This window comes from Narcine bancroftii, chromosome 3 (genome assembly GCF_036971445.1).
Source record: "Narcine bancroftii isolate sNarBan1 chromosome 3, sNarBan1.hap1, whole genome shotgun sequence".
NCBI classification, from domain to species: domain Eukaryota; kingdom Metazoa; phylum Chordata; class Chondrichthyes; order Torpediniformes; family Narcinidae; genus Narcine; species Narcine bancroftii.
The window spans coordinates 352729736-352745094 of NC_091471.1; the positions used below are offsets into that span (position 1 = coordinate 352729736).

General features: G+C 41.1%; 1 protein-coding gene across 9 annotated transcripts in view; it reads left to right on the top strand.

Moving 5' to 3' along the window:
- The window catches only part of tex2 (testis expressed 2), a 107759-nt gene that overhangs the window by 48663 nt on the left and 43737 nt on the right, over positions 1-15359 (top strand). For all 9 annotated transcript variants that reach the window (XR_011354826.1, XR_011354827.1, XM_069929800.1 and 6 more), the window contains exons 3-6: positions 3289-3489; positions 6920-7268; positions 10099-10340; positions 10501-10647. Coding sequence is in view for 7 of the 9 variants with exons in the window: in XM_069929800.1 (XP_069785901.1) it covers positions 3289-3489; positions 6920-7268; positions 10099-10340; positions 10501-10647 (939 nt within the window). In the remaining 2 variants the exon portion in view is untranslated. The remainder of the gene's footprint in view (positions 1-3288; positions 3490-6919; positions 7269-10098; positions 10341-10500; positions 10648-15359) is intronic.

Here is a 15359-nt window from a genome sequence, read left to right on the forward strand (position 1 = left end):
CCTGCTGCAAGCTGAAGTTCCCACCTGCATTAGGTAGTCTACCATTAGCCTAGTATCCAAAAAATGTGCCTCTGATTATCACCCTATGGCTACAGCATCCATCATTATGAAGTGCTTTAAGAGGGCCTGTCCCTGCTGTGCTTTCTAAGGCACATTAGCCACCCACCAGTCTTCCTGCTTATGAGGAAACACATCTCTGACAGGGATTCAGCAATTACTTCCCTGGCTTGCAACATCATCCCAACATATTCTTGGTCAGTTCTCCATTTTTGTGCTTAAAAACACAATGTTAGAGAAACTCAGCAGGTCAAGCAGCCTATTTTATAAAGCAACATTTCAGGACCAAGCTGTTCATCAGGTTGCAAACAAAATGTAGGTAGTCACCTGAATAAAGTGGTTAGGGGAGGGGGAAGGGGAGGAGAATAGACCCACAGGCAAGAGGTCATAGGTGGATGAGGGAGAAGGGAACAGCAGCAAACAGGGGGGGGGGGAATGGCTCTGTGAATGGAGAGGGAAGGAGATCGAGACCTGGAGGAAAAGAGACAGATGGATGGGGAAGAGGGGGAGAATGGGGAGTGGCCTAGCAGAAACAGAGAAGTCGATGTTAATACCATCCAGTTGGACAATACCCAGACTCCCTCTCCAGTTTCAGGCAATCTTTTTTTTTAAATTTTTTTTCACACTGTAAACCATACTGACCAAAATACATAGACATTTTTCTCTTGAATATATAGTGTCATTTTCTCCCCGTTTCCCCCCTCCCTTCACTCCCTCCCTCTCCCCCCTTCCCATTTATTCAAAGTTCAATCTATAAGATAAATTAAACCTGTTAAACAATGTCGTCACTTAATAAAAGTAAATAAGAAATTTTTGTCTTTTACTTTTATATACTGAGTAGAGCCTGTACCAAGTTGTGATGTATCCAGATAGGTTATTTTCTGTGATGCATCCATAAAAGTTGGAAAGAGATCTTGGGACATACTGAATTTCCTCAAAGTCCTGAGGAAGTAGAGACTCTGATGTGCATTCTTGGTTTAACATCTTGGTGATAGGTACTCCTAAGAACTTGAAGCTCTCCTCCTCAGCACTGTTGATATATACTGGGATATGCACTCTTTTCCATTTCCTGAAATCAATGACTAGCTCCTTTGTTTTGTTGACGTTGATTGTTATCCTGACATCATGCCAGACTATCTCCATTCCATAATCCATCATGGTTTGAGATCTGGTCTACCACAGTGGCGTTACCTGCAAACTTGAAGACAGTGTTTAGCCACACAGTCAGGAATGTATAAGGAGTAAGGGGTTGGGAAGGAGGCATTGTCACTAATCCTCATGAGAAAAATGAGATGCAGTTGTCTAGGTCTCGGAGTTTTGCAATGAGTTTGTTTGGGACAATGGTGTTAAAGGCAGAGTTGTAATCAATAAATAGGAGACATTTCCCAGATGTTCCAGGATAGAGTGGAGGGTCAGAGACATGGCAAATTGCAATGGTTGGAAAATTATAGTGGGTTGAGGCTGGTGATAATGTGGTCCTCAATCAACCTCTTAAAGCACTTCATAATGATGGATGCCGTAGCCACAGGGTGATAATCACAGGCACATTTTTTTGGATACTAGGCTAATGGTAGACTACCTAATGCAGGTGGGAACTTCAGAAAGATACTGGAGAGGATTGAAAGACGGAATCTTCCTGTTCATGAAAAGTCAAGGATAGATTGGGGATAGTCAGTATAGCATTATTTCTGGGAAATTGTCTCATGAATTGATTTTTTTTTTTGAAGAAGGGACCAAGAACTTTGAGGGGGAGCAATAAATGTCTATGTGGACTCAGCAAGGCCTATGACAAGGTCCTGTAAGGTTGGCTGGTCCAAAAGATTATATGTGGGATCCAAGGTGATCTGGCTGGCTAATTACAAAAATGCTTGGTGGTAGGAGTCAGAGTGAGAGGGAAAGGTGGTTTTTTCCAGTTTGGAGGCCTGTGTCCAGAGGTGTGCAGCAGGGATCGATGCTGTTTTTCTGACATTTTTTTTTAAGATATGGATGAGATTGGTGGTGCGGCTAGTAAATTTGTGGGTAATACAAAAATGGATAGTAATGTATACAAGAAAGAAAATAATCTCAGATTACAACAGGATTCAGTTTAACTGGGAAAGAGGGACAAGATGGAATTTAAATCAGACATTGATGACTTTACAAAGTGAAACCAGGATAGAATTTGCAAAGTAAATGGCAGGGTCTGGGAAAGGACTGTAGAAAAATCTTGGGATAGAGGTTCATAACTCTGAAAGAGTGACATGGATAGACTCGGTGGTAAAGGTGGTGTTTTGGCATCCTTTCCTTTATTGATTAAGGCATAGAGTACAAAAGTTGGAATGTCATGTTGTAGCTGTACATGATGTGGGTGAGACAGCACTTGAAGCATTGTGTAAAGTTCTGGTCATCTAGTGATAAGTATGTGATCAAGAAGGAATGTCTGCAGAAAAGATTCAAAGGAATGCTACCAAGGTGGAAAGGATCGAGTTGTGTAAAAAGACTGGAAGTTTGAAGTGTACGAGGCTGAGTTGTGACCCCAGAGGTGAAGAAAATCATGAGGGGCATAGATAATATGAATGGTTACAGTCATTTTCCCAGGGTATAATGCCTAAAACTTGAAGAAATAAATTTAAGGTAAGAGGGGAACGATTTAAAGGGGTTCCAAGGAGTAGCTATTTCTCATGGGATTGTGGATGTATGAGATGAGCGGCTGTAGGATGTAATAGGGTGGGCACAATTATAATGACAGGGAAGTTTTAGAAGGATTTGGGCTAAATACAGGAAAATGTGATAGCTTTTAGTTGTCCCTTGATCGCCATGAATGAGTTGGGTTGAAGGACCTGTTTCTGCACTGTGTAACTCTATGGTTGAAGGGGCCTGTTTCTGTACTGTATAACTCTATATGGAAACACTCAACTAATGAGACAGCACTTGTGGAAAGAGAAGCAATTAATGTTTTAGATCCAAGGTCCTTCAGAATGGAGAGGGAGGAGGATTTAATTTAATATAAGCTTGATCTTGTGAGTCTGTTGGATTGGTTGTGATGTGACAGAACTTTTTTTACATAACTAGTTTGTAATATTCCAGGTTTTTATTGGAGTGTGAGGCAAGGCAAAAACGATTTACAGTTGTGTTATATAATAGGTTTGAAGAGACTGGCTTTATTTTTATTTAAATATTTTTTCTAAATAAATGGTGCATATTACTTGAATCCTATTATTATACAACTTCCTATATTTTTCTTTGTGGCAGGGATGGATGAATGAAATCTACAATTATGATCCTGAAACATATCACGCAACACTGACCCATTCTATCTTCATTCGCCTTGAAGGAACTGTACTGAGACTTTCAAAACCAAATAAAAATATATCTCGAAGAGCTTCTTTCAATGAGGCTAAAACTGAAGTCACATATATCAGTCAGAAGATTTATGATTTATCAGACAGCAAGGTGAGTGGGCATGGAAATTCTGGAGCTTACTTTTTAAAGGAAGCATTTTGAAATCTTTTGTTTTATTTCATGAAAGGTATGCAAAAACAGTTATTTGTAAACCTATAGATGGAGTGTATTGCTTCAACTCGCACACCATATTCCTAACACTAGTAACTTTTAGACAATTTTGATCTGCAAAATAAATGGACTTCACACTTAAATTGTTGAGTTTCATTGAAAGATTGAAGTCGGGATTTAAAAAAAAATTCTAATCAACATTTCTTTCATGAGTGGTTATGTAGAATGTGTTTCAGAAGTTCTGCAGCTAAAGCATCTTTAATGAGAGAATGCGATTGATCACTTGCTATTTCAAATGTGATGCTGTTCTTACAGAATTGTACTTGAAATGTAAATTTTGATAAGAAGAAACCCCAGCTGGTTATGGTTCAACATATAAAAAAAACTTCAATAAAATTGCATATATGGTCGACCTTCAATATTTTCCCTGATTACTGCCAGCTTCCCATATTTAAAAAAAAGTTCTACGGCACCGGTCTAGGCAAAGATGAGGAACAATAAAGAAAAGAAGAAAATTATAAAAACTGACGAATAATAATTTTAGATCCTCAAGTGCATTTAAAAATTTCTTCATTTCCTTTGGCCGGCACCCTATTTGAAAAAGAATATAAAGCTAGATGCAGCAGGAAACTATTGTTGGAAGACAGTGGCCATGTTGATGGGTTAGAAAGACTACATTGTGAGAATTGGCAAAATGTTGAAGGGTGCCTCTGTTGCAAGGTTCAGGAACCTTGAGACGAGCACCCAGCGGCACAAGGACAGCTTCTTCCCCTCTGCCATCAAATTTCTGAATGGGCAATGAACCACAGACACCACCTCACTTTCTCCTATTTTATTGCACTAATTATTTATTTTTGAAATGTAATTATAGCAATATTTGGACTGCAATGCTTTCGCAAAGCAATGAATTTCATGACATGTACATGACAATAAATTCTGTTTCTGAACTTTGTTAAATGACGTGGAACTGAGTATTTTTTATTTTCCCTTTCAGAGTAATATTTTATCTACTCTCTCATATCTTCTTTTTCTGAATGTCTATTGCTTAATTCCTCCAGCCAGGCTCATTCTTTCTTGAAACATAAAACTGCAGAAGCTGAAAAACAAAAACAAAAACAAAAGCCAAAAGTCATCAGTAGGTTTGGCAGTATCTATGGAGAGAAAAAGAAAGTCATTGTTTCAGTCATTGAGTCATTCAGCCTTCAACAGAAAACAAGTGTATTATAAATTGTGGAGGGAACAGGGAATCTCTCCAACATGGAATGATTATTCCACATGAATATGAGTGAAAAAAACACTGAATTAGAAATTTACTGCTCAAAATGTGCTCACTTACATTAGGAGGAAGTGGGCCAAATTAGATGACCGCTTTGGGAAAAAAAAATTTCTATTTGATCTGAAAATTGAGGCCTGAGTTTCCAATTGCCTGTCAGTTTAATTCTACAACCTACTTCCATTCTTGCCTGTCTGTCTTTGACTTACTACACTGTTCCAGTAAGGCCAAACTTGGGCTCAAGAACAGCACCTAGTCTTCCATTTAGGCAAATTGCAGCCCTCAAGATTTAATCATAAATTCAACAGATTTAGGTAACTAGACTCCTTTTCATCCCTATTTCATTTCTTCATCCATGTTATAGTGCTTCATGTTTTGAGTTATACCTATACATTCAATATTCTCACTGTCCGGGGAAGAAGCTGTTCCTCACCCTGGTGGTGCTGGCTCTGATGCTCCTGTATCTCTTTCCCAACAGGAGTAGCTGAAAGATGCTCTGTGCAGGGTGGAAGTGGTCCTCAGTAATTTTGTATGCCCTCTTCAGATAATGATCCTGGTAGATCACGCCGATGGGGTGGCGGAAGGATCCCGTGATCTCTCTGCCGCTCTTATGGTCCTGTGGATTGACCTCTGATCCATTCCTCTGCAGCAATTGTACCACACTAATGCAGGCAACCAGGATGCTCTCGATAGAGCTCCTATAGAAGGCTGATATAATAGTGTCTGATAGCCTTGTCCACTTCAGTATTTTCAGGAAGTGCAGTCGCTGTTGTGCCTTTTTGACAAGTGAGGAGATGTTGAGTGTCCACGATAGGACACTAGTTAAATGAACTCCAATGAACTTGGTGCTTTCCACTCTCTCAACAGAGTTATTGATGTGTGGTTGTTCCTGGTTCTCCTGAAGTTCACAATCATCTCCTTCATCTTGTTCATGTTGAGACTCGGGTTGCTTCTCTCGCACCACTTCACAAGATTGTCCACCTCTTCTCAGTAATTTGAGTCATTGTTGTTGCTGAAGAGGCCAACTACTGTTGTGTCATCTGCAAATTTGGAGCCAGATCTGGTGATGCAGTTGTAGGTCAGTAGAATGAACCATAGTGGACTGAGGACACAGCCATGAGTTCAAGTCAAGTTTATCGTCACCTGATTGTACAAGTACAACCTAATGAAACTGTGTTCTCTGGTCCTCAGTGTAAAAACATAACACTCATATAGACAAACAATACATATGCAGGACAAGTATTTTATCAGTGCAAATAAAAAAAATATTGTTTTGTGCAAATGAGAGCCTCGCATGGTTAGTCTGAGCAGGAGTTGCCCCAGTAACGTTCCACTGCTGACCCAGACAGACTGTGGTCTTTCTATTAGGTCCAGGATCCAGTTACAGAGAGGGGTGTTGAGTCCCAACAGAATAGTTTCTTGATGATGGGAAGAAAGTAAAATATCAAAGGAATTAGTGTTGGAGACATAGATTATGCAAGGTCATTCAAAAGATTTGATTGTTGGTGACTGAAGAAAAATAATTAAAAAGAATCTTGGAAAAAGGGAATGGAGTTGGATAAATAACAAAGTAGTTGGTAATTGTATTGGAGAACAACAGAGGAAAAAATCTAGAAAACGAGGGTTCACATTTTGATCATGAACAGCATCACAGGGACTTGCAAAGAGAAACAAAGCACAAGACCTAACTTTTCTAAAAGGGAGAGTGATGGAATACAGCGTGTTGTGATCATGTACTTTGGGTATTCTGAATTCCAGTGTTTCCACGTATTATGGCTTGTATAACTAAGATTTTGAAGAAATCAGTTCAGGTCTAATTTCAACATTTATGCTAAAGGCTTATTAACCTATAACCAGATAAGCCAGCAATTGGTGTACTTCATCCATAGATGAGCAGTCTAACCACCCTCTCACCACTAGCAATCACCCTCTCCTACCATAGTTGGCATCTTTTTTTAATATGACCAGAAAATTTTTAAATTTTTTATCGGGCATTGTAACCAATAGTATAACCAAAACTTAGTGAAGATAGAAAATAATTTTTCAGAAGCACGAATGGGAGATTGTAATGTAAAAGTCTGATCTTTGTTTTGACAGGTGAACTTAGTTCCAAAGGATCTAGCCAGAAAAAGAATATGGAATAAAAAATATCCAATTTGCATTGAACTTGCCCAACAAGATGATTTTATGTCAAAGGCCCATACAGAAAGAGAAAATACAGGAGAAAAATTATCTGCTGATAAAGTTGAAACTGTACTTGATGAAGCAAAGAAATCTTCTGGTTTACAAGATTCTGTGAAGTCGATTTACCCAAAAGACCAAGTTCTGTACCTCTTTGGGAGGACTGGAAGAGAAAAAGAGGAATGGTTCAGGAGATTCATTTTGGCCTCAAAATCAAAAATTGATACTAAACGACCAGCCAATCCAGGAGCAAGCAGCATGCAAGGTGAAATGTTTCTAAGTTACTGAAAGGATATTTTCTTAGAATATATATCTATATGATGTTGATGGATTTTATTGCAGGCAGCTTATTAGATGAACAATCTCTTCCCTTAGAATTATGGAAGTATAAAGACTGATGGCAACTATTTGTTTCATCGTGCCTGTGCTGTCATTGCAATCTATTCTTATCAGAATTGAGTACTTGGGGTGGCACTGGGAAATTTCTATGCCTTTACTAATGGCCTGCATTCACAGTGGAAAGAGCATATGACCTCAAGTTATTGTTGCATTTTTCCTTCAGACACCTGTATCAAAAAGACATGCAAGGATGATCTTTGTAACTACTGGCCTGTTAATCAAACATTAGTGGTGTAGTAGGAAGCAGCTGGAGAGGATTCTGAAAGCAAAAGATTCTATGCACATTTGGATGGCGAGGGGAAATTTGAGGAGAGGCAGCATGGATTTGTGTCAGAATCATGAGTCATGAACCTGTTAGAACTTTTTGAAGAGGTGACAAAAAGGGTAGTTGAGGGTAAGGCAGTTGTTGCTCTATTTGTATTGATTTTGATGAAATGTTAGATAAAGTCTCCCATGGTAGATTAGGGCACTTAGGATAGGAGACCAGGTAGTCAATTGGATTTTTAAAAAATGGCTTAGTGATGAGTCAGTGGTTGGAGAGAGTAGTTTTCAGACTGGAGAACCATAACTAGTGGAGTGCCTCAGTGATGCATGCAGTTCAAATTAAAAAAAAACACTTATTAACAGGGTCATAAAGAGTATTGTATGAAGCAGAGGGGCCTAGGGATGCAGGTGCATAGCTCTTTACAATATGGCAACATAGGTAGAGTAGTGAAGAGAGTGTTTAGGATTCTTGCCTTCACCTTTTGGGGCATTGAATACAAGAATAGGGATGTCAAGTTGAAGTTAGACAAGATGTTGTATAGGCCACACTTGAAATATTGTGAACTTTTAGCCATAGGAAGGATATTAAAGTTGGAAGGTGTACAGAAGACATTTACAAAGTTGTTGCCAATTGTTGAAATTATCAATAACTTTAATAATAAAGGAAGATGAGTTATTGTGAAGACTGGGGTAAAAAAACAGCCCGTTTTCCTTGGTGTTGAAGATTAAGAGAGGATCTTATTGAGGCCAAAAAATGATGATAGGAATAAACAAGATGAATAGTGACAGCTGCTTCCTAGAAGAGGAGAATCTATGACCATCTTCATTCAGAATTTGTTTGTCTTGCCCACATCTGCTCCCAGGAGTGGGCTTTACCTTCCAGGACATCAGTGATGTCCTCCTTCAGCAAAAGAGACGATCTGCTGCACCCCATATTTCCCCCACCCCAACCTTTTCCTAGTCTTTCCCATTCCTGATGAAAGGCACAAGCCAACTTGTTAACTGCCTATTACTTTCCATGAATTCTGCATGACCTGCTGAGTTGTTCCACTTCACAGGGTGCTACAAGGGTTAGTGCTAGGCCCACTATATACATTAACGAGCTGGAAGAGGAGACAGAGTATAGTGTATCTGTTTGCTGATGACACGAAATTGAGTGAAAAACAGCTTTGCAGAGGATATGTAGAGTCTGCAGGGAGATTGTAGATAGGTTAAGTGAGTGGGCAAGGGACTGGCAGATGGAGTATAATGTTGGTAAATGTGAGGCTATCCACTTTGGAAAGAAAAATGGAAGATCAGATTATTACTTAAATGGAAAGCATGGTGCTGTGCAGAAGGACTTGGGAATGCTTCTCCATGAATTACAAAAGGTTGGTTTGTTGGTGCAAGAGGCCATCAAGAAGGCAAATGGAGTGTTGGCCTTCATTGCCAGAGAGATTGAATTTAAGAGCAGGGAGGTTGACTGCTGTTGTATTCCTTACAAGGGCTTATTACGTCATTGGACAAGTTCCATTTTGAGAGGCAGGAATAAACACAACTTGTGCATACTCTTGAGTACCCCCTCTCTGTGGCTGGAAAAAAGGGACAAATATATGACATTAAAAAACATTATATCATGTGAAACCTTTATTTTAATATCAATGTTCCAAAGTCCTTAAAGCATGATCAATAATAGATGTGGGGTTATGGATCCCTAATGTCTCGTATTTGTGTGCAAACCAAGTTTTCTTCTTTTCTACGTGTTCAATAAGAATGATTTCCTATTCCTCCTTCTGAAATCACAATGCGCTGTTGCATTCAGAGTAAAAACCTTGTTTTCTTTTCACCTTGCATAACATTTTTTAATTAGTTGGTAGGAGAGAAGTTTGAAAGAAACCAACTAAACTTGACTGCTTCACGGGGAAGGGGGCCTACAAACTTTGAGCAGAGTCCTAATGGGGCCTTAACAAAAAAAAGGTTGAGAATGGTTGTATTAGATAATTAAAAGCTTGATTTTATTTTTTTTTTTTTAAATGCTCTTCAGTAACTATTAGAATGGGGAGAGGTGATTTAGGGAGGTAAATCCAGATGATGGGCCTTGTCACCAGTAGGGTAATGTAAGAAAGGGAGTCGATGGCCAATTTGTCATTTCTATATTGTAAGTGGATTTATTCAATTGATATTCTCCACATTAATCTCCACAATACTGCACTTCATTATGTTACCTGTTCATTTCATTAAATCAACAGAAATTTTAATTTAAACTGAGCAATCCCATTTCAAGTAATTGACAACTGATAATGGAAACGTAATCATGCTCGGGTTTGCTTTAGTTTTCCCTTCTGCTTCAGAAACCAGAGACATGTTGAACATTTTTAAGATTACATGTTAAACGTGAGGGGTATAGAATAATTTAGTTGTTCCCTTGATTGATCACTTATGCTTCATTTTAGGTTTTGTACCATCACACGGCAGAAACAATAGCCAATCTGGAATTTTGACACACAGTCGGGACAGCAGTAAAGGAAGTGTTGAAGAAATTATGTTACATTCCAAACAGAAAGATCTCCTAGCCAGTGTGCGTCAGAAAATGCTTCTAGACTATGCTGTATATATGGCAAAATATGTTCCTGAAGAAATCTCCAGTCCCAGCTGTAGCCCTATCCATAATGGTGATGGTAGTCCCACTCCTCAGGTAAGAAAAAGAATTGCCATTTATTATAAATTTATTTCCTTTTATTGCAGCAATTTTGATCCAATGTTGTAAAAAAAAATTGGACATATCATCTTGGTGTATTTATAACAATGCATGCGGATTAACATTTTGAATCATTTAATACTCCCTGTACATATAGTTACCAACCAGTCAGAATGAGGACAAAGAACAGCGAGTGGCTTGGGTCAATGCATTACTTGGGCGAATCTTCTGGGACTTCTTGGGTGAAAAATACTGGTCTAACTTGGTATCTCGGAAGATCCAGATGAAACTCAGCAAAATTAGGGTATGTGCTAATCATGTTACAGTTTACCTGTATCAAAGTTTATTTGTAACTTTATTCAAAGGCAGTGATGCAGATTTTGAGATGGATTTTTGTTTATTCTGCATATTGAAATGGAAACATTTGCACTTTTTAAAATCAGTTTGTTTCTCATCATTGGGACCTTCTGGCTGTTAACACTCTGCAAGTTTGCGCAGCTCAAGTTATTCAGTAATGCAGGCATTTTTAGTCTACTTTGTGTGGATGCAAAGTTGCAACGAACATTTGAGTTATGAAATATAGTGGCAATCACATTGAAAGAAGAACTTCAAAAGGTAATACACTTTAGTATGCCTGAAAAGTAATAATTGTGTTAATTGAGTACATGTCTTGGAGCCAAACTTCAAGATTGTGTGCTAGATTCTGTTAAGCTTCAGCAGCTTTCATATTTTCACCTCAACAAGGTTGTTTCTGAATATTTTTTAATACTTGGAAGGACCACAAACAAATGCAGATGCTGGAATCTTGAGCAAACGAAGAGAAGCTTGAGGGACTCAGCAGGTCAGACAGCATCCATGGAGGGGAATGGACAGTCAATGTTTTGGTTGGGATCCTTTATCAAAACTAAGGTGGAAAGGAGAGATAGCAACATAAAAAGGACAGTGGGAGTACTGGGGAGTGACTAAGATGTAAAAGGATACTGAAATGAAAGTGGAAAGATAGAGTAAAGCGATTGTATGAGAAGACTTTGGGTGGAGGTGAATACTAAAAGACAGGAATGGATAAAGAACAGATGAAATAGTGGAACTAGATAACGGTGGAGGTAAATTAGAAAATTCAATGTTTATGCAATTGAGTTACAGGCAATCTAGGTGCAATATAATGTGCTGCTCCTCAACTTGTGTGGGGCCACACAATTTTTTTTCAGAGAGAATTTAAACCAATAGATTGATAACTAGTCATTTTTGGGGACCGTGAACTCAGATGGCCATTGCAACTGATGCTATGCCCATGCTGCCTGGATAATGTATATTGTAATTTATTTTACTTATTCTTTTCATTCCAAAACTTTTCAAACCATATCAGATATATTTTCAGTGTTGTAATGTATGTATCTGTAATGGAAGATTTAAACCGTGTTTCTTACTTTTGCAGCCTTTGCTTCTGCAAGGCTGAGAACCTGCTTGTTGCATATGAATTAGTAGACATTATCTAAATTTACACTATGGGGCCCAGGGATGCATATGAATCGTAGACATTATCCAACTTCCACCATGAGGCCCAGAGATGCAGTTGTCTTTTGTTGGTCGCAGACTGTCAGGAGACCTTGAAGATAATTAAATCATTTGTTCAAAGAGATAAGATCTGAAGTAAACAACTTTTGGGTAATATAAGCCATGGTCTCACTGCTCAAGTTTGAGACTCTCCAAGAGGTGGCAACATCTCTCAGCAAGAAGAACTTCAAGATTCCAACCAACGTCCGGGGAGGTGGAGAAGCTGCTACCGGCACCCAGACAACCTACTACAAGTGTGCAGTCGTCGCCTCGCTTTGGCAGTGGGACCAGTCCAGGTATTGATAAGTATAATTGGGAAGGGCTTGCATATTGTAGTGTGAATTCAGCTAGCTATTTAGTAATAAAGACTTGTATAAACTGAACTGCTCTCGGTGTGTGGGTGTGTGTGGGTGTGTGTGTGTGTGTGTGTGTGTGTGTGTGTGTGTGTGTGTATTTTCTTTCGGTAGCTCAAACACTGTGACCAATCTAAAACGAACAAAATGAGAGGTATAAGTTTACCCAAGACAATTGGCGCTGTGAGCAGGATTGGTCTCAAGATGTTTCGCCAAAAGAAAGAGGTGAGCCCTGAACAGTTCTTGATTCTGGGATGGACTCCCAAAGACGATGGGTTTGGCATGTTGGCCAATACCCTGTCTTTGTTGGGACCACCCATTAGCTGGGATGAGAAGTTAGACCCATCAAGTGCACCTCTGGGAGAGCGGGTTGCCACTCTCCTTCGAGAAAGTAAATTTCCTGGTAAAAAGGAGACGCTGACGGATGGTTTTTAGCTGCTGGCCACAGCCTTACGCCACTCTGTTCAACGTGAAACAATCAGTTCAGTGAGAAGTAGAATCTCAGCGTAAGAGAGAGCAACTAGAGGAGGAGGTAGAAGCCCTGTGACAACGCTGTTCCATGATGAGTGAGATTGTTTGCACCAGTCAGGACCAAGTCAAAGAATGGGAGGATAAGCATGTCCAAACGATCTGCCGTAATATTAAACTCCGGCAGCAGCTCTGTGCAGATAAAGATAGGCATGGAATAGAACCCGATCCACATCGTATTCATGCCATGATGAGGAATGGTGATGATCCTGATGTAATTGATGAATGGGATGGGAATATCTGGAATGATGACCATGGTAATAATGCAGGTACTCCTCAGCATGTGCCTAACATACTGCCTGCTCCACCTGCTGTTCACGCCCGCCCAATAAGGCAGCAGACTTCCCAAACAGACGGAAGGGGGGATGATGCAAGGGTAGAGATTGAAGGGATAGATAGCCAGATCTCCCAAGCGGACCCAGGGGAAAATACCCGAACCCCTGCTTATACTCTATGGGATGGCCTAGGCCTCGTCCCGTCCACTGGGCAAAGGACCCTGTGGGCCAAAGTGGGAGCAGGGGTCAAGAGCCGTCAATGATCCGTGACTTCTCTATAAAAGAGCTGGCTGCCATTGGAGATCGATTTAGGCAAAAGGTGGGAGAAACTCTGGCAGCCTGGCTCCTGCATGTTTGGGAGCAAGGAGGGGGTAATGTATATTTAACCCCTGAGGAATTGTTGGGATTAGGAACATTGACTACTGATATCCTGGTCACTGCTGAGCTGCGGGGTAGAGGAAGAGAGGTGGATTACTTACTTGCCACTCTAAGGGATGCCCTGCTACGAGTATACCCATCACCAGTAGATTGGGATTTACATTTGCAGAACAATTGGGGCACCCCAGAGGAGGGCATAGCAGTAATTTGTCAGCAGGCCCTGGCCTCTGCCTTGTATGCAGGGCGTTTGAGGCTGTGGGTACATGGGGGGAGCCCTGATGAAGAGATATTCACGGCCGGAATGCATACCAGATTGGTTCGTTCCGCCCAACCCACTGTGCGGGGACTGGTTCCGTCCGTAACTAGTCCGCTAATTGGGCACCCTGTGTCTGAGGCGGTGCATGCCTTATCTGGGCTTAGAGAATTAGAGTTGGGAGGTAAAATCCACTCACGTACAGCCCAGGTTAAATCAGACAAGCAGGATGAAAGAGAGGGTCTGCTGCTAATAACGGACTGACAAGAAAGGACTTTTTTCTAACCTTGTTAAAGTTAGGCGTACCTAAAAGTGATATTGATGGGAAACCTACTACGGTCCTTTATGCCCTTTATAAGAGGAAGGCAGGGGAACATCGTCCCCAGCGGTTGAGTCTTCCTGGCCCAACTGTGCCTTCTGCTCCCACTGCTGCTCCTATCAAGCTAGCTTCTCTTGCTCCAGTTATCCGTGATGAGATACAACAAATGGTTAAAAAGACTATTATGGATAATAGGGGCATGTGGGCCTGGAAGCCCCCGAACCCTACTAAAGCATGAGGGTGTGGGCAGGGCCCCCGTGTCTACTCCATTGAGATATGGTGGATACATGGGGACCCACGGCCCTACATACCGTTAACAGTCCATTGGGGTGGGGGTAATGACCGCCAATATTTGGCCTTGGTCGATACCGGTGCGGAGCACTCGGTGATTCCGGGTAACCAACATTTTGAATAGAGGGGATGGGAAGAGCGATCACCCTGGCGAAGGAAATAAAAGTCCGTGCCATGGTGGGTGATGGCACTTCCCCTATATGGTTACATGCCCTGGTGACTGCCACTGACGAGTGTATCCTGGGTATTAATATGTTGGCCGGTACGGCCCTTAATACTAGCCAAGGGGCATTTGCATTTGGAATTCGGACTATTACTAAAAGATTAATGGTGGGTCGGGCTAAGTGGGATCCTGTGATGGTGCCCCCCCCCCCCCCAAACCAGTGTGCATTCCACAATATTGCCTCCCTGGGGGGCAGGAAGAGATTACTGCCACCTTCGATGCTCTGCAAGAAGGGGTAGTGAGGCCCGCAACGTCGCCCTTTAATAGCCCTGTTTGCCCAGTCCCGAAGCCGGATGGCTCCTGGAGAATGACAATTGACTATCGTTTTTTGAACAAACATGCCCCACCACTTGCTTCGGCAGTTCCGGACATTGTTACCCTTATTGAAAACATTGCTACTGGGAACTCAGGAACATGGTATGCTGTCATTGATCTCGCTAATGCCTTCTTCAGTATTCTTACAGGATCAGTTCGCCTTTACCTGGAAGGGGTGCCAGCATACCTTCACCCTCCTCCCTCAGGGCTATGTACACTCTCCCACTATTTGCCACAGCCTAATTGCCCGTGATTTGGAGACGGTGCCAGTATCGCCTTCCCTCTCAATTCACCATTATATTGATGATGCGATGATCCAAGGGGCCACGGAAGAGATGGTACAGAAACCAGAACAAGAGGACGCCTGGTTTACTGTTGGGCAAGGAAAGCAGAAGTGGAAGGCAGTGGCTTACCATCCCAGGTCAGGAACTCACTTATTGGAGGAGGAGGATGGTGGCTCCGGTCATGCTGAGTTGAAGGCGGTCACTTTACCACTAGACCCCCATGATCACCCCCATGTTTACTGA